General features: G+C 48.1%; 2 protein-coding genes and 1 long non-coding RNA gene across 7 annotated transcripts in view; 1 reads left to right on the plus strand and 2 right to left on the minus strand.

Annotated features, from left to right (window-relative positions):
• LOC114794875 (protein kinase C and casein kinase substrate in neurons protein 1) lies at positions 1-10,281 on the minus strand. 2 transcript variants are annotated; one of them, XM_028987697.1, is made up of 10 exons: positions 10,062-10,279; positions 8,062-8,129; positions 7,028-7,184; positions 6,465-6,700; positions 5,989-6,144; positions 5,403-5,578; positions 5,157-5,277; positions 4,574-4,635; positions 4,369-4,448; positions 2-3,214 (listed from the first exon to the last, which is right to left on the minus strand). In XM_028987697.1, the coding sequence occupies exons 2-10, from the start codon at positions 8,119-8,121 to the stop codon at positions 3,105-3,107; spliced, it is 1,158 nt and encodes a 385-aa protein (XP_028843530.1). In that variant the 5' UTR covers positions 8,122-8,129; positions 10,062-10,279; the 3' UTR covers positions 2-3,104. The 2 variants fall into 2 exon arrangements, with proteins under 2 accessions (XP_028843531.1, XP_028843530.1); XM_028987698.1 differs by lacking the exon at positions 4,369-4,448 and having other exon boundaries at positions 1-3,214; positions 10,062-10,281.
• A 1,161-nt stretch (positions 10,282-11,442) lies between these two features.
• LOC114794888 (uncharacterized) lies at positions 11,443-12,119 on the plus strand. The gene is made up of 3 exons (XR_003750393.1): positions 11,443-11,522; positions 11,727-11,758; positions 11,968-12,119. It is a non-coding gene; the product is annotated as an uncharacterized LOC114794888 (long non-coding RNA).
• Positions 12,120-12,463: 344 nt separating this feature from the next.
• Positions 12,464-26,693, minus strand: part of shank1 (SH3 and multiple ankyrin repeat domains 1) — a 74,234-nt gene continuing 60,004 nt past the window's right edge. For 2 of the 4 annotated variants that reach the window (XM_028985705.1, XM_028985704.1), the window contains exons 22-28: positions 25,478-25,534; positions 24,934-25,049; positions 24,476-24,581; positions 19,060-22,675; positions 16,259-16,264; positions 15,264-16,169; positions 12,464-15,164 (exon numbers count right to left, since the gene is read on the minus strand). In XM_028985705.1, the coding sequence (XP_028841538.1) occupies positions 15,077-15,164; positions 15,264-16,169; positions 16,259-16,264; positions 19,060-22,675; positions 24,476-24,581; positions 24,934-25,049; positions 25,478-25,534 (4,895 nt within the window). In that variant the 3' untranslated portion in view covers positions 12,464-15,076. The remainder of the gene's footprint in view (positions 15,165-15,263; positions 16,170-16,258; positions 16,265-19,059; positions 22,676-24,475; positions 24,582-24,933; positions 25,050-25,477; positions 25,535-26,693) is intronic. The other 2 variants (XM_028985708.1, XM_028985707.1) reach the window with 2 other exon arrangements.

The following is a 26,693-nucleotide window of genomic DNA, read 5'->3' on the forward strand; positions in this document are numbered from 1 at the left end:
AAAACAAAACTGAATTCCATTTATTTTTTTACCATGCTTACTACATCACATTGACTAGCTCCAAAAGAATGAACAAACTATGACTTTTCTCAGATCAGATAATAAATCAAGGCTTCAAAGAAAAACTGTAAAGACCCTGATGTGCAGGTATTACATTTGCATGGGTTCACTGTAATATGCCACACTGAAAGATTTTTGTATTCGATAATCAGATCGTTTTCTCAGGATTAATGATTCTCACCAGCTTTTAGCATCAGGCTGAAATAAACAGAGAACAAATACACAGAACGTAATTACAAATTAAGAAGCTTTATCAGTGCTTTGTGTTGTTTAAGGAAGCACCACTATATGGAGCTGCCTGGTTGTGAAAGGATGTGTAGTTTATCACAGTGTTCCCCAACCCTGGTCCTGAAGGAACATCTGCCAGGACGTTTTGGTTCCAACCCACACATCTTCACAATCTGCCCCACTCATTATTAGGCCAGTATTGGGCCATCATTATTAATGTAGGACTGGCGTGAAGACTCTCTGGGAGACGTTGGTTTAGAGTACAAGGCCAAAAGAATGTCCATCCAGGATTTCAATCCCTCATGAATTAGCAACTTGCAGGCTGCATTATGACAAAAGTATGACTTCTGCTACATTTGCATATTAGGAAGAAAGCTGCAGTTCATTTTTCAACCCTGTTAGCGAGATATTAGCCAATTTATCATAAGATGACGTCTTTTTCACATGTCTCATATTGTAATTGAAAAACTCCCAATTTGTGGCCGCCAGAATCTATCCCAGGTCATGGGGTGCAAGACGGGGACTCGCTGCCAGGCCACTGTACACAATTTTCACTTTTTCTAGCAGTCTGACAAAAAAAAAACAGAAAAAAACTCTCCAAACAAGCCCACGACGTCCTGGAGGGACTGAGCAGAATTTATATCGCCTCCTTGTGGTGTGCGAAAGCTACACTGAAATCCACCCGGACGAGCGGGAAGTCTGTGCATTAATCCATCTCATTCAAATCTGATGTGAATACACAGAGGCCACGAACATATTTCATTGTGTCAAAACATCATTCGTTTTGGTGGCCGAAGGAACAAGTTGTGGAATCGCGTACGTAGAGTTTCCGCCTGGCCGCTCGTCATCTGCACGTGCTTCTGGTGGTTTCCACCACATTGCTCGTCTCCACCATGACTCACAGTGCCGAGCGGCACAAAGTCACAGCGACTCCGGAGGTCTTTATGGCGCTCGAGCGGCAGATTCAGTCTATGAAATATTCTCTGGAGAGAGAGAGCGATCAGCCATAACATTAAAACCAGTTTGTGGCAGGAGCAGGTCTTCAACATTTAATCATCATCATCACCGTTTGCCTTGTTGAATCGCTTGTTTGCCACCCAACGATTGAACGGAATAGAGGATGTGCAGGGCCCGTCAACCACACGCCCACCTGACAAGGACAACGTGACTCACACACGCCCTCACACACCTTTACACACACACACACACACACACACACACGTGAAAAAAAACACAACACGGCGGCCTTCCCGTTCAGCCGGTTTTAATTGTGCTTCTTTACTATCAGTTGACAAGCTACGTGTAGGAGACAATAACAGAGAGACGTTTAACGCACACATAAATACACACCGATACAGACACAACCCCATCTGTCTTTCTCTCTGCCTTGCACAGACACACACTCACACTCACGCGTTTACACAGCAGAATCCGTCTCTCCTTTTCTAGGTTCTAGGTGCTCGAGGTGAAATGTGAAGAACGAGACTTTTTTTTGTTTCGTAATGTCAAACGTGAACACAGCAAACAAGAGAAAAGAGAAAAGATTCCGGACGGAAAGAGAGCTGTACATGCGGAACGCAAGTGACATCCGAAGCCGGTCACACACTAAGGCACTCGGCTCTTTGGCGAAATGTGTAAGCGGTGCTGTAGCGTCATGCACCAAGCAGCATGAAGAGAATATAGTTTTATACGTTCTACCCGCAGAGTCTTCCCGACTTTCCGGGGTTGCTCGAGGACAACGTCCTCTTTTAATGCATAATGTGAAACTGTAATAAGAAACAAACTGACGTATCAAAAAAATGCTGTAGACTGGAGATCCAGGCCTCCCGGACGCACTCACGGCGCGGTTCAAATACGGAGGCCTCTGGTGGGCGGAGCCGGCAAACTGACGCCGAGAAACAAGGTGTAGTCATATCCAGCATTCCGCCCTCTATTTGGTGGGGGTTAACAAAACACAAGTGCATTCTGGGACCTAGTCAGGTGTGCACATACGTGTAGAGAAGAAGTCAGAGGAATCGTGGTGGGAGGAGCAAAGGCAACGTTAATAATAAAAGGAACAACAGGTAGATAGAACGTTGACGTAATTCCGGTTTTCGTTTTGGGACACTGACTTGTCCAAGAAAAAAAGTGGTGAAAAGTTCCCCAACAGTTCAACTCCACAATAAGTGTGGAGTCAAGTTAGATCATTTTCATGTAAATGACATTCACGTCTGCATTGGGGAGCAGTGAAAGATTTAACTCTGGTATTTACAGCTTATTTGGGGTATTTACAAAGGAAATAACTGTGGATTTTGTGAAGGTCGCCAGGCCTTGCCTGGACGCTACTGAGCTGGAACCCGGCTCCGTGAGTCAGGGAGGCCAGGCTCTCGCACAGTTTCACAAGCTGCATGTCCACCTTCTGGCTGTTTAATGACCCTCCGTCCAGCCGGATTGGGAGGGACGGACCGCGTCCAGGGACATTTCACCACTGCAACAGACACGGAGCAACGGTTTTTAAGCTTTAAAACTGTGCCGTGGGCCTGGTCTCCTCGGCCTGGAGCTAACTGGAGGTAACTCCTGCCTCAGGCCTACAGCTCAGGGGCTTAATGAGATCATTACAAGGGTAATTAGAATCCCGTCGTGAAACGACCAGCGAAGGTAATGATCTGATTATAACGATCGGGGGAGGAACAGCAGAACACGGACGTCTCCAGAACCCAAGTGGCACGGATTCAGATGAAGTCTGTGAACCATTTCTTTTTTTTTTTTTTTTTATAACAGAACATTGACACATAATCACACAGGTGAAATCACACATCACTGTACTAATGTGGGATCTACACCACTTCTACGTAGTTGGCAGGGTACAGCCCTTCCTTTCCTCCGTCCAGCAGTCCCCGGCACCAGCCCTGGTCGTCCTCGTCCTCGATCTTCAGGAACTCATCACCTGAAAGAGAAGGAAGTGTGGCTCAGATTGGCTGTCTCACAGACAAAGATCCAGAAGCAGAACTTCTATGCTGAAGCTTACAGCATACAATGGCATTTCATGCCTTCCAGGATCCTGATGCCCCAACATGACATGGGCATCATTACGAAGATCACATAGACTGGGGTCAACAATCCTGGTACCAACAATCCTGCAAGTTTTGGGCTTTATCCTCATTGAATACAAAACCTCTCTACTCCTTACCACCCAGCTGAATGGGCTTGAGCTGAATCAGGTATGGTGGAACATCGAACCAATACCAAGGAACTAGGACCAAGTCTCACAAGGTGGGTCTCACCGTAAACCTACACCTACTGGAGATTTTAAACCAGGTCCATAAAGACCAAATCCATGCCTTGTTAGACAGAATAGCAATTACGTATTTTGATTGATCAGTGAGCCTTTGCACAACTAAAATAAAACCAGCTGTACTTCTTCCCTGAGGGCGTTTCTCAACGTCAAGGAAAGATCTTTACAAGGTGCAATTTCAAGGATGCCATGTCATCAAATCACAACAAAGACTGCTCCAAAGTCTAGTCTGGGAGCCCTCAAATCCTTCCAAGGACATTTGTCTTTTGTTGAAGATGTTTGTTCAAGGATGCATCCATGTATCTTTGACCTTCACAAAATACCCAAACAAGGACGGGGCTTAGAGTGGTTAGCTGCCAAAGTGCCACTGAGCAAAGCACCGTCCCCACACACTGCTCGCCGCCTTTCATGGCTGCCCACTGCTCACTAAGGGTGATGGATAAGGGTGGTGATGTTTCACAATGACAATCACTCCACCTGTACACTATCCAAAGTTACCAGTCTTCTAGTTTGTTCCCTTGTGTCTCTGAAGGATCTGTCTTGGTAGGACTTGTCCTAAACAGGAAGGATGCTTGACGTTCAGACAACCCCACCCGTCTCACCAAAAATGGAGCCAATCCATCTGATTCCACAGACTCTAATCTAGTTGTTGGAGACAATCGCTGAACTCAGACACTTGATGATGGTTTTTTATTGCCAGTCTGCTGTATTTTTAGCTTTGTACCCACATGGGTTTGACAATAACAACTTTTATTTGGTGATGTTTGCATTTATGTAATTTATGTAAGGGCAGTAAAGGCGTTCACCTGCTTTGAAGGACAGCTCGTCGGTCTCCTGTCCTGTGTAGTCATACAGAGCCCTCACCCTCACCCCACCAATCATCGCTCTGAGAGACAGACAGGCAGGCAGACAGACAGACAGACAGACAGATAGATGGACAGACAGACAGACAGAAGGTGTTGGTATGAGCGGGAGAGGCTGGAAATGGCCTAAATGGAGGCGAGCACTCACTCTCTTTCCATCCGCTCCACCTGCTTCTTCCCTTTTTTATGTTTCTTGTCTGGCGTCCACTCCTGAAAGAAGAACAAGTGGCCAGCGAGAGAGGGAGAGAGGTATTGAAAACGGGTCAGCAAGAATTACATCTGTGGATGACAAATGTGTTTTAGTTGTGGGCTTGATGGTTCGGTGGTTAACAGTAAATCAAGATGAGGTCAGAAATATCACCTGACTCATGACTTCAATACTGCTGTGGTACAATGCATTGTGTGTGCGTGTGTGTGCATGTGCACGTGTGTGTGTGCGTGTACATGCACCCAAAAACACGTGTGGGTCAATGAGTGTCAAGACATGTATCATTAGGAATCATAATTCATAAAAGATTCGGTGTTTCTACATGAAACGAGTGTAACTATTGGATTTGTTGCATGTTATACTGTAATGAGATGATCCAGATTTCTAGCATGGGAATAATGAAGGACACATATTGTGTCATAAATGTGCATAAATATGATTTGTGACATTCTGAAACTGATGACACTTATTCAAAACCCAGACATGTGAATGTATGTGTGTGTGTTAGGACGTGGCCGGATACCTGGAATTTGGGCCAGTCTGTGGGCATCCCTGGTCCATGTGTGTTTTTCCACCAGCGCAGGTCCTCGCCCTCGCTGATGGCCATCAAGGTATTATGGAGCTCGTTGTACACAGACTTTACGCTGAGAGAGAGAGAGAGAGAGAGAGAGAGAGGGGGGGCATACGTGTCCATTCATGAGCCTGAAAATCTTCTGACGTAGTGACTCCCAGCCCTCCAACGTCAACACACACAAACACACACACACACCTCTCATTATTGGTGACATCCAAGTGTCTATGGATGGACAGGAAGGCCTGCTTAAGGAAACTGATCCTCTTCCTCTCCTCCTCCTGTGATTGGTCAAAAATGGACTCCATCTCTTCCATGTATCTTGGAGCATAGCGCGTCACTTCCTCTAACACCTTCACGTAGCGGGCGCGGACCTGTTGGTGAACGTAGGTGTCACTATGAACTGGACCTTTCGATGCTCAAAGGTTAATTGACATGGTTTCCAACTGGTGACGTGACTACAGGAAAAAAACACAATTGTGTCGCCTGGGGACCGCTAGCTGAGCAAAACCCGGCCTGAACAGTCAGGGCCCCATGAATAGAGAGAGAAAGCCGTGACAAAGTGACAAAATGGCAACCCAATTTGTGAGAGTAGGCTTGTTTGGTGCCTGTTTAAAAGAGAATTTAAAGACGGCATATTTCTCAGTCAGCACCCAGAGTAAGTGAGTAGAATTATGCTTTTTGAAATCTCGCCTGTGTTACACTAACGTTTTCTGCCCCGTCCTCTCATCTCTTTTCTTTTTTCTCCCCTGTGTTTATCTGACACACACGCACAAACACACACCTTCTCCGTCTCGGCCTGTGCCAGCTCTCTCTCCTCCTGGCTCTTCCTTTGTTTCTCGATGGCGACGTCAGGGTTGCCCTGGGCGTGGATCTCGCGCTCCCGGGCCGCATGCTCCTTGCGGCTGGCCTTGTGGAAGGCAGCCTTGGCTTTCTCCAGCTGGAACAGCACACACACACACACACACACACACACACACAGCAGCTAGGCCTGAGACCAGCAATGTGAAATATGAATGTTCTTGCATTAAATAACGTTGCCATGACGTACCCCGAGTACCCTAAAAATTATACCCTGAATAATTTTTCCCAGACTGTAAGACATTTATTCTCATTGTATTGCCATATTCTACATTTGATTTTTCTTTTTCAATAATAAATTCTTGAAATATTTGGAACTGAATGATGTTACTGAATAAATTCCATATTTTTCTTTACAGAAGGACCAGTTAAATGAGATTTTTTTGAATACTGTAGTACCTTCTTTAGCCTCTTAGCCCAGGGTTTCTGGGCACGGGCGAAGCCCATCTCAAAGTCATGGGACTCCTTGAAGCCTCCAAAGATCTTCTTATGAAAGGTCTCCTTCTGCCAGGTGCGTATTCGGTCCCCGTCCTCGGAGACCAGGGAGCGGCATATGGATGAGTGCAGGCTGGCGAGACGGTCGGTGGAGGAGAGGAAACACTGCCACGCCTTCAGGAGGGATCCATACAACGGACCTGAGGGGGGGGACACTTTACTAGATGGTCTTATTGGTCAGTGTCTGAGGTTTTTGGGTGCTGGACCACTCTCCACTCCGATCAACCACCAATATCTCATCACATCTACATTTTCAGCATCAACATTTATATCAAGGGCGACTTATAATCAGTAGTGACAGGGACAGTCCTCCTGGAGACACTCAAGGTTAAGTGTCTTGCTCAGGGACACAATGGTAGTAAGTAGGGTTTGAACCCCACTAGGCCACTACCTCCCTCATATCTAGTCAGTGTAGGTGCCCGTTGATCAGAGACTGGACACGGTGGTGATGGGGTTTCGTCTCTTACTCGAGTCGACTATGGGCTTCCACTTGGTGCTCCACTCGCTGAGCTGCTGGGCGTACTGGCGCTCCACCCGCGCCCGTTCCTGGAAGCAGGCCACGATGTCGTTGCACGCCTGGAACGCGTCTTCCGTCCGCTTCACCGTGCACTGGTAGTTCCCCGGCTGCAAACAGAGCAGCGTTGACAGATAAAGTTGTAGACAGAACAATGGAGACCTTGCCTGCCATCATACGGATGTAGAAGGGTGTGTGTGTGTGTGTGTGTGTGTGTGTGTTTCTTGAAAGAATAGAGGCAAAGGGGCCATCAGGTTGCTGGGAGCAGGAGAGACAGGCAGAGAGCGAGGCAAGTGAGCGATGAGGTAACGACTTTTCCAGAGTGGGCGTCCTGTTTGTTGATGTGGAGTCTGGATTGACGCTCAGATATTTTCCGGGATTTCAGCACACACACACACACACACACACACACTCTGTTATCTCATGTTCTCCTGCCACTAATGTCTATTCCCCGAGCTCCAGTGTAAACCTAAAGCCCCGCCCACTGCCATCATGTTTGTTGTGGTTCACACAGACACCCTTTAATAGGGAATGTTTGTAACGGTGTGTGTGTGTGTGTGTGTGTGTGTATGTATGGGGGTTGACTCTCCACCACTGTCTCAGAGCAAAGTGAAAACAGCTGAGGAATTTGCACTTGAGCCAGGACAGCAGTCGGCCAATCACAACAGTCGACACTAACCCATCCATTCGGTGTGAAGGAGAAATGCCCAGTAGCCCCGTAGCCCTCAATCTGGGTCAGCAGAGGGGAGCTAGGCCCAATAACCCAGATTGTTCCTTCTGGCTGCAGCTGATCCCAGGTCAGCGAGGTTCCTACACCTGACTGTGTGTAGAACAGCAGCATGGCAGCTCGGTCCCATTTAAGGAAAAGAATCTAAAAATGCGCCCATGAGCCAGAAGCTGAGATGGTGTGGAAAAAGCAGCCAGGGCAGATCTGCTCCACTGGTGCGCACTGTACGTTAGTCAGATATCCCAAGATGCCCCACTTACCATCCAGAAGCTCCGGTTGTTGGCATCCTCCAGTCCATTCTCGTGTGGGAGGGTGGACATGATGGACACTGGGTGGGGGAAAAAAAGAATGACGATTTGATGATTTCCCTAGCAGGAATGTATGCATATCAATGCTGTTTAGTGCACTGGATACGGAATTTAGGGTCAGTTTAATCCAAACATGTCCCATGTGACCTCAGAGACCTCATTTTAACCAATTTTACATTTTTTTACATTACATTTACAGCCCTTATCCAGAGCGACTTACAATCAGTAGTTACAGGGACAGTCTCCCTGGAGCAACTCAGGGTTAAGTGTCTTGCTCAGGGACACAATGGTAGTAAGTGGGATTTGAACCTGGGTCTCCTGGTTCATAGGCGAGTATCTTACCCACTAGGCTACTACCACTAATGGTAAACTCCTCACAGTGAGGTCCAAAAAGGGAGCATCGCAGGGTCCTGCGCACAGGAATAAGTGGGATTTGAACCTGTGTCAGCCGGTAAAATTAACACCGGTGATACATGTGCAAATCCTCGCTCAAGGTGTCCTCCATGTTGTGGTGTATCAGACGTTTACAATATACTATATTTTTAGCTCAGCATAGGGAGTATCACTGAACAGACAGAAAGAACAAATATGGGGAAAAGCCTCAACAATTGAAGAAATAATATTTAAAGCATCGATGCCTCATCATTGTGAACATGTCTAATAACTTATCAAAATACTATACTACGTTCCATCCTGCAATGGGTCTACCAGACATATTTATTAATATTGAAATAAGCGTCATTGTCACATGCTTCTGCACTTTATGAAAAAAAGTATTACAATAAACAGCATTTTGGCTGAATTGCTGTGTGATATTTACAGTCATCAGTGCATCTGTGTAATGACGTCACACGTCGCATGATCACGGGAAGACAAGCGTGTCCATGTAGCGTGAAGACGGAGTCAATTAAAACCGGAGGGCCTGACGCCGTTTTACGGGCCAGACGCTCGAATGCTCAAGGTTTTGAAGGCAACTCGTGGCCCTCCCATATGGAACGGCCTCACCCACATTTCCCAGCTTTGAAACACGAGCCTTCCCAAAATAAACAGGGCTGAAAGTCGGAACCCTCTCCCCTCCCAAACAGTGTCCTCCCGGACCGACGGCACTTAATGGCGGGACCGCAGACATATTCCACGCAATATATATACACGTCCGCTCCACGTGCAGACACGCGCCCACGATCACATGACCGCCGTTCCGCCGCAGATCCCAGCCAGTATTCTACCCGGGCCATGTCTTCAGGCCACGTTAAGATAATCCCGCCATTGTCCGGAGGCCTCCACGGCCCTTCATCGTACAGTACTGCTCTTCTGCCTGACCCTTGACCCCGACATCCTGCGGCTCACAGGAGATTTCGGAGGAATGCGCCGAGGGACCCTCAACGTTCCGTGGGATCCGTGTCTCAGCCATCAAAACAGGACTGCAGTGTGAAGACTGGTTCTCGTATTTTCTCTCGTTCACGTGTTCTTTGGAGGTTTTTTTTCTGTTCTTTTTATTTTTTTTGCATCATACTTTTCTGCTCTGGAAATAGATGACGAACCAGTTTTTTTTTTTTTTTTTAACTTTACTCATGTTACTTTCTGCTCAAATAGTTCATAAAACTGAAACTTTATCCATTACATTGCAAAAAAAATGGCTAAAAAAGGGGCAAATTTTTGATCCTAATTCTGCAGTCATAACTGGTTGGATGCATATTTCTTCTCTAAAACATTTCAACTGAACTCAGAAATTGTTGTAATAAATAGAACCGACTGCAGATTCTCCAAGCAGAATTTTTTCCCCATGCCAGCCGCCCGTCTCTGCCCGTCTCTCGCCCCTCGTCTCCCCTCACCCACCCTGGCACATGCCTCGTCTCCACGCCCCCCCCCCGTCCCCGTCCCCGTTTGGACCCTGCAACTGCTGTACATGGGCAACGTACGCGCACGTCCACCAGAAATAGACTGACGCTTACCCTTCAATCTTCCGCCGCGCGGCTCCTCCTGGGGCGTTGTTGTTTTTCAAAAGTTGTGCCTCCAGCACCCTCTTCTTTTCTCTGTCAGTGTCTCCCCTCTCCGTCCCTCCTCTGCCTTCCTGCTCTCCCCTTTTCTCTTGTTTCCCTCTCTTTGGCCCGCTGTCAGTGTTTGGTGAGGTGTCGCCCTCTCTCTCTCTCTCTCTCTCTCTCTCTCTCGCTCGCCCTGTGCCTGTTCACCCTCCCACTTTCTGGAACCCGCCGAAAACAGCTGCAGGAAGCTGCTCTCCTCGGCTGCTGGACTCCCCCTCCCCAGCGTTCCATCACTCGGGCTCTATCTGTGTCGGCGGCCTGCTAATGAAAGTGCGTTGACCTTTCGAGGCCGGACGCGGCACGTAGAGTAACTTTTACTCGAACTTAAAAACGGGCCTGGGCGGAGCACAGCTGGCCACAATTCTGCACGGAAACACACACACACACACACACACACACACCAATCGAAACACCACATTCTCTCTGACCCCAACGCCGCTCTTTGGCTTCTGTCTGTATTCAGGAGGCTTAAACAAAACGACCACACCCTTGGCCGTAATTACAGAGATTTTTCTCCCAACAGCATTCCGCTAACATTCCCAAACCCTAAACTGCCATAAGGTCATTGACCCTCTGGGGCGTAATATTTGGAAACTTCTGTCACCAGGGCGAAGGTTGTTAGAGATTTTTATGCACTATAGGAATATGCCATCTTTTCAAACTACTTACGCTGTATAATCATAAAGGCACAATTTTTTATTCATTTTATTACACTTGAAATGTAGTTTATTAATAAATTAAATTATTGGCAATGCATCATCTCATATTCTTGTAATTTACACTCGCTGTCTTCTATAAAACACCACATGTAATTATTGATAAGGTTTATTCATTTTTCACCATTTTTATTGAATAAACGACTACTCCATTTTTTTATTCTGACTACATATTTTGTGGTGTTTAACATCTTATCCACATACCAGCAAAAAACGTTTAGCTATTAAGATCTACATGGAAAGAATGGTCGTTTTAGGTCACGGGATGAACATTCTCCCACATTCTTTAAACGTGTATAAAGTTTGTAAAAGTTACTTCATGCGGCTGTATGGAAATAAATCCGCACTGCCGCAATACATGAGAAAATGTCGCAAACGTCCCGAGGCGTCGAGGTCCGACGACTCACACGTGACCCAAACCAAATCTAATTAGCAGAGAGCAAAATTTTACAATTACAATATTCTCCCTTATCTAAGGCATAAGATAACACTGGTTAACGGTCGAATGTCGTTAAAGGAATTAAAATAAAATAAAATAAAAACAGGCGTTCGTGAAAGACACCTCTAAGGGGTCCTTCCAGGTATAAATACAGCCGCGTGTAGCCGGGGTCGGTCTCAATCGGCGTGTCCTGCGAAGATGGTGTTTTGTCAGAAGGTATGGCGAGTTTTTAAATTATACATTTTAACCAACACTGTAGCTCCGCATCAGGCGCAGAATGATCATTTTTAAATCTGTCCTTGTTGTAACTTAAATTCGCTCTGTGCGCAACCTGCCGGTCCCACGTGGGGGGGGGGGGGACCAGACTGCTTATTTGTCTTGGGTGTAAAGGTGTTTGTTTTATTTTTTTTTTTATTACAGATGCTGATTTTATAACTGCATTCTCCTCCGAGGTGAGTTTTTCTTATTTTTACGTTAAAAGCAGCCATGACTACAAACACGACTCGCTGTGATGTGTTAGCACTGGGCTCCGAGATTCTGTGAAGACTACGTGCTGCTCCGCTCTTGACATGGCGGAGTCTGAGTCTGGCGTGTTTTACACCTTTTTACGTGGACTTTGTTAGCGTGGTCTCTCTCCCTAAAACGGCTGCTTCTTTTACAGGGCCGTGTACGTGGCGCAGTCTGCTTCGTGGATTCCTCCATCGGCGCCTCAGACCGTTTCCAAACTATGCGGAATTAGAAGTTTAATTTTTTTAATGTATACACGTTGATTTATGTAAAATCTGAATGTGACTAATAAAGTATCTAAATTGAGTTTTTTTTTTTTTTTTTTTTTTTTTTCTTCCCCCTTTCTTTCTCCCCTCTCTCTACCCCCCCCCCCCTTCCCCAAGTTAAATCTTGTTAGTGAACCTTTTTATTGAGCCATCAAAAAAAAAAAAAAAAAAAAAAAATATATATAAATACATTTCTGACACAAGTTTGGTATTAGTAAAATGTATCAGTGCACACCTAGAGTTTTTTTTTTTTTTTTTTTTTTTTTTGGGCCTTATGTTCTAGATTCCATTTCAAACCAGCCTGAAAAATGATTAGGACTCATTCTACAATGATCCTCATAATGAGAGACATACTATACAGTTTACAATGGTTTAACGGACAAGTTTTTTTTTTTTTTTTTTTATGTTTTTAAAACCTGGACTTTTTCAATAGGCTGGAATAATCACAACACACGCAGTTCCTGCATCTTTATTATAATTCTAATTTGTATTCATATCTTAAAACATTTATGGTTCATTTATATATGTGTATATGAATGTGTATATGTGGATCACATATACATATATATTCTTTAAATATCTTTTCTTTAAAAGATTCTCTTAAAGGAAACAAACATACAAATGCTTTCTACACATCTTGGCCATGTGCATCACTTCACATTTTTGTCACTTTTTGATGTGTTTCCTGTTGGGAACTGTCCTCGACTTGCAGAACGTAAAGGTGAAAGGTCACGTTGGTCAATGGTGGCGAGCGCAGCGGTGTGTTGTCGGGGGCTGATGCGGTAGCTTCACAGTGGAATGGAGCAGCAAGGCGCTTGGCAAATGCCACCCTGCGGCCGGCGAAGTGGCAGTGGGTAGTAAAGGTCGGGTCGGTACACGTGGCATGTGGCAGCAATACCAGAGCAGCGCAGAGACATGAGACAGCTGGGCGGGGCATTTCACACAGCAGGACCTGTTGATGGCTGGACAAGGCAAAAAGGTCACAATCGTCCAATAGGAGAAGAGGTAACGGCCGTTCCTACTGGACAGCTCTGATATTTTGGCTTGGGTTATCCAGCGGATGGACAGGTCCAGCCCTGTGGAACGCCACTAAGGCCGTGTGTAGAAAGCATTCCAAATAATCAAACAAACTGTACCTTTTTCTTCGTCTTAAACATTATTTGGAAGACAGAGATTGTTTAGAACTTCTTTTTCTTTTTTTAAATACCTCAAACCATATTTAAGATCATTTATTTCATTGTCCTTACTGTTATCAATACTACACATAGTCAATAACTGTTCCACTTCCCCCCGGAGATGAAGAATAATGTCTTAAAAAAGTTTTTTTTTTCTCTTTTGGTGTGAGGGAGAAAGCGCTGAAATGGCTGAAATGAAGATGGGGAAGGTACAGAAGGACGCTGGGAAATGATGGAAGAGCCCTTTGTATCAATTACAGCAGAGTGAAGAGGGGAAGGGGTGGGGGCGGAGCTTGTTGCTCTGTTCCGACGATGACGTCACATACCGCACACAGAAAGTTCCAGAACATGCCAAAAAACTTGCACTGCATAATGTTCTTTTTTCACATTCTCATCAATGATAGTCACTGCATTTACAAAAATAAAAAAGAGGTGGCTGCTATATATATATATATATATATATTTTATATATATTTTTTACTTTAATGAACCATAAATGCCATCGTTCAAATGTCCGTTCAATAGAAAAGAGACTCCGCCTCCAAACCAGGGCTGATAACAGCAAGGACGATGAGTTGAACAACATTAACAATACTCTTTATAGCAATATTCAGTATTCCAGACCCATTTAAAGTTAAAAATTGTCGTAAGAACAATCGTTGTAATAAAACAGATGTAAGCGCCTTTCCCGCCGATTTTGTCCCATGCCATGCTCCCCGCTGAAGGAATACCTTTTTGGAAGAGGGAGCCGGGGATCAAAAGAGAAGGATTAGGCAGTTTTCACTCTTTTGCCATCCTCCCTCCCTCTTTCCATTCCCGCTTGGGGGGGTTCGGGACCCTTGCGCACATTGGCTCGTTGGTGTAGCGGTCGGTTCAGTTCTTGGAGAGTCTTTCATAAAAATGTGGTTAATTCTCATATATATATATATATATACTCTGATATATTTATATATATTTATATACTCAGATTTTTTTCTTTCTGATATCATTATAGTTTTTTTGATCGTACATAGAATTCCCAAGGTGTCCCATTGTTCCTAATATAAATAAAAGTGTGTGTGTGCATGTGTGTGTCTGGCTGTACATTGTAATAAGTGTGTGTGTGTGAGTGTGTGCGTGTGTTCGTTGGTCTGGGCACTTGTTTTTGCTACGGGTTTGTAATACAGTGACCAGTCTGTATATGTACATATAACCAATCGTGAACGGCGGGCATTTTAAAATGCTGCCGTTTCCCTGCCGGCTGCCACCCGCGCCGAGCAACATATGTTCCGTACGTGGTTCTAACGTTCGCCTGGGCCTCGGGTACTTCGAACAATACAGTGGGGTTTTACACATTTACAGTGCATGCAAAAATCGAACACGCCCGAAAGAAATCAACGCTGAGCCAATCCTTTCTCTCCAGTCAAAAGCCACTTTTACAGCTGGCCGTACATGTGTGACGAAAGTGTTTTAACTCAAGCACGGTAAGGAGAACAAGAGGAAATAAATATATAACTTCCTTCACTCTTTCACTTTTTAATTCCTTACTGAGTATCAAATACAGAGGAACCTGAAGAACTTATGATTATTTTTGGCTCGTTGGTCAAGGTTCATTGTCCTAGCAACTTCTCCTGGTGTGTGTGGTGTGTGAGCGTGTGTCTGTGTGAGGTGTTACCCTGGGCATATTTCTTCATTATTTTCAGCCCTTAATCCATCCTGTTCCTTCGCCATGGTGCCTCAGTGTCGTCTTTAATAGCAGCAGCGGCGGCGGTGGAGCCTCCTCTTCCTCGTTCTCCCTCTGTCCCCTCCCTGTCGCTCTCTCTCTCTCTACCAAACATCTCTTTCAGCTCCTCGTCCCCTCGTCCCTCCTCCTGTCTGTCCGTCCATCGCGGGGAGAGAGAGCAGAAACAGGGAACGGGCTACTGGAGAGCCTTCGGGGGGGGGGGGGGGGGGGGGGAAACAGCAGACGCAGGGTTGCATGTCTGGTCATCATTCTGAACTCCATCTGAAAATGTGTCTGTCTGTCTCACCTGTCCATGACGCGCCGCAGCGCTCGCTCTATGTTCATGCGGTGTCCCACGCGCGTCACGCCCAGGTCCAGGAAGTCCTCCTTGGTGAGAGAGGGCAGGTGGGTGCCGTCGATCTCGTTGTCCAGGAAGCGCTCGCGGTGCTCGCCCAGGTTCAGGTAGCCCAGCCAGTCGGCCACGTCGTACTTGGTCCAGTAGGGCAGGGGCTTGGAAACGAATGGCTTGGAGGGCGAGGGAGGAGGCAGGTGGGGGTAGCTGAGGCAGGTTGGTGGGGGGATGGGGTGCAGTGGTGGTGACGAGGTCCCCGACAGGAAGTGCGTGGGTGAGAGCGAACGGGAAACCACCAGCGAGGCGTTGGGAGGGGGCGGGGCTCCTGACGGAGCGAACAGGGGTGGCGACGGGGAGAAGTACGGATCCCCCAGCGGGTTGGCAGGGGACGGTGGTGTGATGGAGCCCCTCAGGTCGTACAGGCTGCTGTAAAGCGGGCTGGTGGGGAGGATGGGGAGGGACGAGGGCCGCGGGGGACCAAGTTTGGGCCGGTCGGTGGGAGAGATGAGTGGGCTCGGTGCCCGGCGGCGCTGGTGGGAATCAGCTTTGCGCGACTCCCGACTGGGAATGAACTGGAACTCCAGGGCTTTGGTGCGGTACACAGGCCGGTGCTTGGGTGAGGTTGGGTACGGCGAGTAGGCGGAAGGTGAGATGGGAGAGTGGGAGCGTGCAGGTGGAGGCGGGGCCTGGGGGCTACTTGCCGGAGGCTGGGGCGATGACGAACGTGCCCAGTTGGAGTATAGTGAAGGTTGTGGAGGAGTTGGAGATGGGGCGAGGCTAGGTTGGGAGTGATGAATTGGGGATGGTGATGGGGAACGTACAGATGGAGGGCTAAGCGCTGCGGTGGTGTCTTCAGAGAACCTGTGGTGAGAAGAGAGGAGAGTTAGACAGTGTGAGGCTGACATTTGTTAGAGGGGCGTAGGGTGAGCTGTGTTGTGGTTTGACATTACCTGTATCTGTGGCGTGACACACACACGAGGATGATTTAAGCCAGAGGACACAAGAAAAGAGTTTAAACACAAGCCACACAGAACACAGTAAAGCAACATACAAAACCATTTCAGCCCAAACCTGTATTCTAGTACAATGACATGCAGTACAGGCCAAAGGTTTGGACACCTTCTTGTTCAATGTGTTTTCATGACCATTTACGTTGATAGATTCTCACTGAAGGCATCAAAACTATGAATGAACACATGTGGAGTTCTGTACTTAACAAAAAGTGGAGACCCAGTCGAGATGGTTTGGGGTGAGCTGGACCGCAGAGTGAAGGCAAAGGGGCCAACAAGTGCTAAACACCTCTGGGAACTCCTTCAAGACTGTTGGAAAAGCATTTGAGGTGAGAACCTCTTGAAGCTCATCGAGAGAATGCCAAGAGTGTGCAAAGCAGTAATCAGAGCAAAGAAACTAGAATATAAAACGTGTTTTTAGTTATTTCACCTTTTTTTGTTAAGTACATAACTCCACATGTGTTCATTCATAGTTTTGATGCCTTCAGTGAGAATCTACCAACGTAAATGGTCATGAAAATAAAGAAAACACATTGAATGAGAAGGCATGTCCAAACTTTTGGCCTGTACTGTACATGGCTCAGAAATGTAGAAGAACAATTTCTTGAACTAGAACTGGAACATGGAACATTTACTGGAACATTTAATTGGACTGCTTTCCTTGTTTTAGTATACAAGCAAGGAAGGGGAGTCTTTTTATTGATACAACTCCGTTACGATAAGAGACAACAGCTTTGTACATATTTTGCAAATGAGGCGCACATCATCCCTTGTGGTTATTAGGGATATGTGGATTGATCCTAAATATCGATTCTATCAATACCAAGTTGGTATCAGTATTGGATCAATACTAGTACAATGGTATAGATATTTTCGCTCTTCTATTTATGCACCACATTCCAATTGAAAGTTAACGAGCCGCTAAAAATACTGCTCCTCAGTCAGTGATGTCATAGAAAGGGGCGGTCCCAGCCTGTTTGGTGCCCTTGGCGAGAACAAACCCCGCCCTCAGAAGCTCAGTACCCAAGACTAGACAATTGAAAGGGGGGCAATTTGAGTTCTATAGCCCTTGGTCCCATCGACACGAGAAAACTTTCCTTTGAAATGGGTTTTCGTTTCTAAAAAACATACATCCACATGGTAAGATTAACACGTAGATGGACAGAACGGTCCAGACGCTGGACTCCTCTATCTGTAAGGGGCGCTGTAACTCCCCGGTCTCCTTGTTGGGCATCTAGTTCTCTTCCACAGTCCTCCACGGTCTCCAGCCTTGCCTTTATAATTAGAAATGTACACTGTAGAGGGGATTTCTCAAATGCTTTATGAGGTTCTGCAGCTGCAGCAGAACATGTTATCCACCATTGATGTATGTAGGACGCATTTGGGGTTATAGGTCAGGTTGGAGGTTGGACTAAAACGACAGCATTTTTACAGAAAAAAAAACACGAATGCCATCCAAACGAATATGCGGAAAGTGGTGGTGCTTTCTTATGCGACACTGACCACAAACAAGCCAGAACTTAGATAATGAAGGGTTTGCCAGAAAGCTTATTTGCTGTTTATCTGGAGATGTACATGGCATCTCCCTCAGACTGGCCCATGCGCTGACTCTCGTGTTGTCCTGCAGCCTAAACTTATTTTAAATTTTAAACCAGGGACAGGCTGAAAATGGCAAAACTGTTCATCTAACATGGAAACACACATTAACAGCAACACAGGAACTGTTTAGTGAGTCTAATCTGGCAGTGGGCCGATTGGAAGGGGCTGATGTTGATTTGTCAGGTCAGGCTGATGAACACTAGGCCAATACCAAGCAATCATAAACAACTGAAAAATGTTTCTCAAAGTTGGCTAAAGTGAGCCAGATGATTTGACCAATTAATTCTAAATCCTGGCGGAATAACTGCTGTAAATAGCATGTAGTGCAGAGCGCCTGTTCTCTCCCATGCGGCACAAAATACCTATTTTTACTTGTGCTGCACTAGCGTGTTGAAACACTATACACACTCGCAACTAAATACTGAACACTAATGTATGTTTTCGAAACTGAAACTCATCTACAAGGGGCTTGTATAAAGGATTGCCTTGTAGGTGGTACCACAATGTCTAGAAACTTGGTGAGCTCTGTGATGTCTTTAAATTAGAATTCTAACCACTACAAAGGCCACACAAAACGTGTACGAACTGAATGGCAGACATCTAGACACATCTATGGCCATATTTTCCCAGCGCACATGGCATGTCTGGCAATGTCTTTTGGGTGATGGCGCCAGAAACAAGGAAGCACTGCTTAGCAGATGTATGCATGTTGGCGAGGAGGAGCTAACTACCAGATCGTTAGATATTTCATCCATTTACATTTACGGCATTTACCAGACGCCCTTATCCAGAGCGACTTACAATCAGTAGTTACAGGGACAGTCCGCCCCTGGAGACACTCGGGGTTAAGTGTCTTGCTCAGGGAGACAATGGTAGTAAGTGGGGTTTGAACCTGGGTCTTCTGGTTCATATGCGAGTGTGTAGCCCACTAGGCTACTACCACCCAGCATGCCTTTGGGTGGCAGGAGAAAGCTGGAGAAGAACGTGGGGAGAGCAGGTAAACACTGCACGCACAAAGCTGGATCCCGAATTCAGGTATGAGGTCACACAAGCTCCAGGAAAGTATGGCCTCTGGCGTGACTGTATGCAAGTGTCATTTCAGACACACACACACACACACACACACACACAGACACACTCACCTGTGTCTGCTGAGAGCTCTCTGGCTGCTCCAGCTCTCTGTGCTCTTCCCCCGCTGCTGCAGTTTGGTGTTCAGTTCACTGATGATGCTGGCCTTCATGCTGGACATGGGGGCGTGCAGCTTACGGCCCTCCAGGTACATCTGTCCCCCGATGTCCCCCGCCTGCACCCCCTCGACCAGCAGCGACTTCATCTCGGGCGTGCGCGGCCGCTCGTAGTACAGCATGGATTGGCGGCTTTCCCTGGCCCTGCAGCTGTCCGGCTCCTCCCTGTCTTCGGCGTCGTCTTCCTCATCTTCCTCCTCCTCGCGCTCTCGCCTGCGGTGGTAGGCGGGCGGCGCGGTGCTCGTCTGCCGCTGCAGATTGGCCGTGCGGCCGCCCTCGCGGAAGCGCTGTGTTTTGGGGTAAGTGGACGCGACTGACGTCACCGCAGACGAGCCGGGGGGGGCCGCTTTAGCGTTATGCATGTCGAAGGTCTGTCCGTCCAAGTAGCTCATGTAGGACTCCAGCAGGTCCACCCCGGCCCGGTCGATCTCGGCGCCCCGCTCCATGCGATCGCGGCTCAGGGCCAGGATGCTGTCCAGGTGGTGGTCGCTGCTGCTGCGGCTGTCCAGCTCCTCGATGCCCGAGTCCACCACTGTCTCCTGGGACTCGCCACTCTTGGAGGTCAGCGAAGCGGGAGGCGTGCGGTGGTCCCCCACCCTGCGGACGCCCCCGGTGGCCACTGTGGAGACCGTGGCGGTGCGCTCGGAAGGGTGCTGCTGCGACGCGGAGGGGCCGGTCGAGGGCATGACACTTGTCGCCATGGTGATGGAGGTGACAGCGTTGCTGTTGGCCACAGTGGTAGCTCCTCGGTGGGGGGCAGAGGCGGTGGCACTTGACACAGCGAGAGAGGACGATGAAGACGGCTGATGACCTCGGTAGGCCGGAGGCGGGGGTACTGTGGTACCAGGGAGAGGCGGAGGTGTTGGAGAAGAGGCGCGGCCGGCTACGTGTGTGCTGTTATAGAGGTGGTGCGTCTGGGCAAGGCTGAAGGGACGGTGGTGATAGGAGGTGGAGGTCGGCGGTGGCGGAGGGGAGACAGATGGTGGCGGCGGTGGGCCTGATGGTTGTAGGCCGGAGGAGGTGGCAGCTGAAGACGGAGAGTGAGAAGGTAGTTGATGGGGTGATGAAGGTGACGGAGCTGACTGGGTGAGGTTGGCCACCTCGCTGTCATACGACGTGAGGCTGGAGGCTGTGGAGTCTCCCGCCTGAGGGGAGGGTAAGGGTGTGTGCGCGGGGTAGCCGGCCATGATGAAGGCCTCTTTTTGGGAGGGTGGAGGAGGTGGAGGTGGTGGAGGGGGTGGAGGCGGTTGGGGACGATGCTGTCTGGATGCCATGCTGTTCGACACAAGACTGGCATAGGATGCCACGCCAGTGCCGGTCAGGCCCCGGTCAAAGCTGTTGGCGAATTCCAGTGGCGGTGGAAGAGGGTCCACAAACACAAACTCATCGTCGGCATCCACAGACGGTGCCGGCGGGGGCAAGACCATCAGCCCCATGCTGCCACCGCTGCCAGTGGGCGGATGTGTCGGTGCCGCAGTGGACGGGGGGGACGGAGGAGTAATGATGTAGGAGCCGGCCTCGCTCTCCATTCGCAGGAAGGACGGGCGCCGGGGCTGCTGGGAGGGTGGCGTCTGCGACCGAGAGCGCTCCGCGTCCCGCTCCCGCTCTTGGGACCTTTCTCTCTGCCGCTCCCGCTCGCGTTCCTTGTAGCTCGCGTGGTACTGCTGCTGGGACTGGTAGTGGTGTGTGTGGACTGTCTTGTCCTCGGAGAAGCGAACCCTCAAGCCCTCCCTAGATGGCGCTGCACCTGCACCGGATCCTCCGCCTGTCTCTCGGTCCCGTTCCCCTCCAGCTCCTTCATCACCCCATCCGGAGCCCCTGAGGATTCTGGGGGACGGTGGACGCGTGGAGGTGGTGGTGGCAGCTAAAGACGATGAAGTGGCCAGGTAGGAGGACGTGCCGGACTGGACAGAGGAGGAGGAGGGCGTGACCAGTGAGGAGAGGAGGGACGACGCGTGGTGTGACGGGGCTGCGCCAGACGAAGGGAAAGCACCAACTGTGGTCATCTGCCGGGCGAAATGGTGCTCAGCCCCGCCTCGCTCTCGCCGTAGGCGGCCATCGTCCTTCAGCGCCCGTTCCCGAGCTGCCAGGGCCAGGCCCAGGGGTGAAGACGGGTCCAGAACTTTCCCTGTCAGTGGATGAATGAAGGTGGTGGCTTGTTGCTGCTGCTGCTGCTGCTGCTGCTGCCGCGCGCTGCTTCCGTAAAACTCTGCCGGCACCGACTTCGGTTGGTAGTCGCCTGCTGGTGGCAGAGGGGAGGAGTACTCCGGCAGTCCGAAGGCAGGGGGCATGCTGCGGGTGTGGTGGATGAAGGTGTCACCAGAGAACATGCCCTCGTCAATGGACTTAGACGGGCGGAGCCGAGGGGACGGGACGCCGGGCTGGGAGCTCAGGGGCTGCTGTTGTTGCGGGCTCCTCCCACCGCCTGTTCCTCCGCCTCCACCTCCTCCTGGCAGGTCCTCTTCGGCGGACAGGAAGAAGGAGGCACTCTTCCTCCGAGCCTCGTGGAAGCGCTCGCGGTCCCGGCGCGCGGCCCCTACAATGGCGGCCCCGAACTGGCTGGTGAAGTCCAGGCTGTCCTGGGCGCGAATGGATGGCAGGGACGGGGGCGGCGGGGCGGGGATGGAAGGGGGAGCGGGCGGAGTTATGGGTGGAGCAGGCAGAGGCTGGCCCCCTGGCGGCGGTTTGGAGACGTCTCCCTCTCCCCCAGTGGATGGAGGGGGCTCAGCCTCCACGCTGCTGCCCTGGCTGCTACGCCCGCTGCTGCTGGTGGAGGGCGCTTTGACAATAATTGTGGGGATGGGGATGGAGCTTTTCTCCACCGAGTCCTTCCCGCCTAGCGTGCCTAGCTGGCCCTGCCGAAGGTCCTCCACTTTGGACTGTTTAACCAGGGGTCCCTTCCCTCGCCGAGCCCCAGCTTTAGCTACACCACTCACCCCACCCTGCCCTGCGGATGCCGACCCTGCCCCTACACGCTGATCTCCAGGTCGGGACATTTGGCCCTGGGACGGCTGTATCTGTGGCTGTGGTGTTACCGTAGCGATACTCGTGGGTGGTATGGCATTACTGTAACCCCTCCTTAAACCTGCAGATTTAGGGCCGCCTGCACCTCCAGCGCCTGCCCCAGTTGAAGTTTCCCCAGGATAACCCCCTACTTTTCGTGAGGCGGTCCTGGCGGGGGCTTGTTGGGCATAGGACGAGGACCCATGTTCCGTTCCACCTGGCCCCGTTTGGGCAGCTCCTCCACCCCTCTCTCTCACGCTATGGGTGAAGTGGCCCTGCTGCTGGAATAGCTGGTAGTGGGCGGAGGTGCTGGTGGACTGGGACACGGACACTGCTGACGACTGCTGAGACGCTTTACCCCTCCAGCCCAAGGGGGGAGCAGATGAGAAGGGGGGATCGGGCGGGGCCGTTGTAGGAGGAGGGGGGATGTCATCGGGTCCAGGAACAGACAGGCTGCGCGCAAACTTCATAGCAGGTGGGTGCAGGAACTGCTTCTCCTCCTCAGGAACTCCTAAGTAAAAAAGAATCAAGTGATGAGCATTAGATAACTTTTAACATCTTTTCAGCCAGAGACAGGGTCTCAAGCGTGGTTAAGTGTCTTGCTCAGGGACACGATGGTAGTAAGTGGGGTTTGAATGGGGTCTGATGTGTGTTTTCATGCCTTGCTGAAAAGTAAAGCTGTAAACATTTTTGAGCATAATTTATTCATAGTTTTTCATATATTCAAAACTTTTCCACACCTCAGACGTTGCTTTCGTTTGCTCCGTTTCACCTCCTCAGAATACATTTTCACATCTTTCTTTTGCTAATCCAAACGTACTACCTGACCGCTCATTTACTGCACTAGCCGGGCCCGAGCCCATGTAAAATGATAGAAATTAAGCCCAAACCCGACTGTAAGATGTTGGTCCCCGTCAGGATTGGGCAAAGATGCTCACCTCCACTGGCAAGTGCTGCGTGATTAATAATCCCTCACACCGCTAGGGGGCAGTATTTGTCACACTACACCATTATTTAATGCAGATGCAGACTTAAATGCATAAAATGAACAGCCAACGCCAGCAATTTCGTGCAAAATTATAAAACATGTCATCTCTAAAGAATGATGGCTGAAATTACCACAGTCTCTATATATAATAAGTCTACCCATATGCTTCAAGAAAACGTATATTTCATTCCATGTCATCCTTGCAAACTAATTGTGTCATAATGCAAAAAAACAAATACATAAAAATCAAGCGCATTGAATGACTGCCACATAACATATACTTTTACTAATTAACAATTTTACTGTAATAGTTTGTGCAATTTAAATCTTATAGATTAGTTTCAATATTATATACGTATACAACGTATACAACATTTTACCCTCATCAGTTCAAGTTTGCATGTGTGGAACTATCTGTCTGTCTGTCTGATTCCCTCCATGATCTGATGAACACGCCAGCCGAAAGTCTCTCTAGAAACGGATTCAACCCAGCCACACACTCTCAGTCACCATCATTAATGCAACTACACTGTGCTGTTTGCACTGCACTTGGGTGTGTTCAATCCCACTGTGACACTTGTGTAAACACTAAATATACATACAGAACATGCACAAACACACCAGGCACCTTACCATTACAGATTTGTGCAAAATAAAGTAATGCCTCCAAAATTTTGATAAAAGTGAATCTATTCATTTTATGCCTCTTGTGATTAGACATTCAAGAATCATGACAATGGATGGTCTGAAACTACGGTTCATGAGCAATGCAACTCTTTTCACCTCTCTTCACAGCTGCTTCATCATAGCCAAGGCAGCCACTTAACCAGTAAGCATAAAGCCAAATTTTAAAATGTCACAGGACTCTTTGCAGTATGTTGTGTGACTTGTAAATGTGAATTTTGCCTTAATCTCCTGAAATACCACTTGTTTCCTGTTTTCTATTTGTTAAAATTGAATTTCAGTGGAAACGTGTGAAAGTGAAGTGATTGTGAGACACTGCAGCACAGCACATGGTGACAGAACGAAATGTGTCCTCTGTATTTAACCATCACCTTGGTGAGCAGTGGGCAGCCATGACCGGCGCCCGGGGAGCAGTGTGTGGGGACGCTGCTTTGCTCAGTGGCACCTTGGTGGTTCGGCATTTGAACCGACAACCTTCCAACTACGGGCCAGTTTCCTTACCTGCTAGTCCCTGTGACAGAGGCTCAATCAACGCTTCCGTTACTTGAGCAAGTATTATTTTAATGAGATAAGAGAGACGCTAAAAGTGTATGACAGAAAGAGAGACAGACAGGCAGTAAGAGGGACAGACAGCCTCACCGATGGACTTCTGTCGCAGCATACCATGAGGAGGCGCGTGGCTGCGGTCGTAGCCCAGCCCTGGACCTGATGGCATAACCCCTGCTCCTGACTGGTCGTAATTTGGCTGGATGAGAGACGGCGAAAAAGGAGACAATGTCGATTTATCCACGACAGCTTTAAGACTCTTTGATTAACCACAAGCTAAATAAGTGAGGCTTGGTTAACCTAATTAAGCAACATGGAAGTTTGCGCCCCTGGTGGTGGAGATTAACGCTCAACACTCATGCACTCGCACAAGACAGAGTGAGAAAGTGTGAATCCAAACTGGGGAAAAAGCCTCCCGATGCGTCAAGATTTAACAGCCATATGTCATACTGCCACAGCATCAGCTCCAAATGTGGGTCTAGTTGAGTCTGGTCGGGACCTTGGAATCGCACATCAACAGATACACACACACACAGTAACGCGCAGAATACCTCGTTGCCGTAAAAGCTGCGACCCCGTTCCCTCTTTGGCCCCTGACCCCGAGCCCCTGGCGCTTCATTGGTGCTGATTGTCTGTTGAGCTGCGGCCAAAATTTCATCCAGTTTATCTGAGAGGACAGTAGGGGGCAGTGAGGGTGAGTCTGCACCCCGCCATCGCACATCTTTATACAAAATTGCATCAAAATTACAGGTCCTGGCAACCTAATGTGGATTAAGTGGTTATTGAAAGTGAGTTAGTTTTATGATACCTTGAATATTTAATGTATGTAAATGCCTTGATTTGCATATTTGTTTTGCTGTTACTGGTGTTTCACCACGATTGGATGCATTTAAACATGAACAAGATGTGAGGGTGAACAAGCAAGCAAGAGCATATGCATATTCAGTACATAATTCAGTAAATGACGGTAAAAATGTAATCATTATGGAATTATTACAACAGAGTGAACAAGTGACACAATGTTCCTCACCTTCTCGCCCCTACTGTAATTTCTTGGAATGCTCAAAAACTGCTACTATGCAGAAAGACACTTACTCAAAGCCATCTGATAGACTGTCCTCTTCTTCTCTGTAACTTGCGAAGACTCGAACTCTGCCAGCAAAGAAGCAAGCAAGAAAACCAGTCAGCACACAAAAAAACCTCCTCTAGTAACCTGATGGAATCGACATCAAATAATTGATCTTGTTTGTATATATTACGCACAGGGTTATATTATAGATATTAGATATCTGTTCCACCCATTGTGACCACACTGGAGTTTCGATCAGTAAGTAACCCGTAAATATAAAACACTGCCCGGCAAAAACAAAGGCAGTGTGCTCTAATATTTTACCGTACTGCCTTTAGCTTTGATCACCGCACGCCAGTGTGATTCACCATGGCCAGTGTAGGGAAGATTACTCCGGAAATGTAGTTTGTTATTATTACAAATTACCCTATTTAAAATGGAATGGTGGTGTAACTATTTCAATTAATTACATTTCAGCTAATTACATTACTTTTTGATTACTTTTGTAAATCACAAATGAATACTCTTAACTGTTAAGCATTTAGAAATGTTGTAATCTGGCAGTGTTACCTTTTATATAGCAGGGGCAGTGGTGGCTTAGCGCTAAAGAAAGCGGCCCCATAATCACTTACGTGGTGGATTTCGGTGGCAGGATACAGTCCAGCTCCAACATATATATTGTATACTATATTTAAATTGTAATCATCACATGTCAGAGGGCAGCCATGACAGGCACCCGGGGAGTGTGTGTGGAGATGGTACTCTGCTCAGTGGCACCTTGGTGGCACCTTGGCGGCTCGGGAATCAGATTACGGGGCCCACCACAGAATACAATTACAATGTTACAACACTGTTACATGTAACTCGTTACTTCCATTCACGGACCATGGCATTGTTTCAACTTACAGTACAGGCCAAAATTATGGACACACTGTCTTATTCAATGTGTTTTCTTTCTTTTCATGACCATTTACGTTGGTAGATTCTCACTGAAGGCATCAAAACTATGAATGAACACGTGGAGTTAACAAAACTTAACAAAAAAAGGTGAAAAACATAAAAACATGTTTTATATTCTAGTTTCTTCAAAATAGCCACCCTTTGCTCTGATGAGCTTCAAGAGGTCGTCACCTCAAATGGTTTTCCAACAGTCTTGAAGGAGTTCCCAGAGGTGTTTAGCACTTGTTGGCCCCTTTGCCTTCACTCTGCGGTCCAGCTCACCGCAAACCATCTGGACTGGGT

This window comes from Denticeps clupeoides, chromosome 7 (assembly GCF_900700375.1).
Source record: "Denticeps clupeoides chromosome 7, fDenClu1.1, whole genome shotgun sequence".
Lineage (NCBI taxonomy): Eukaryota > Metazoa > Chordata > Actinopteri > Clupeiformes > Denticipitidae > Denticeps > Denticeps clupeoides.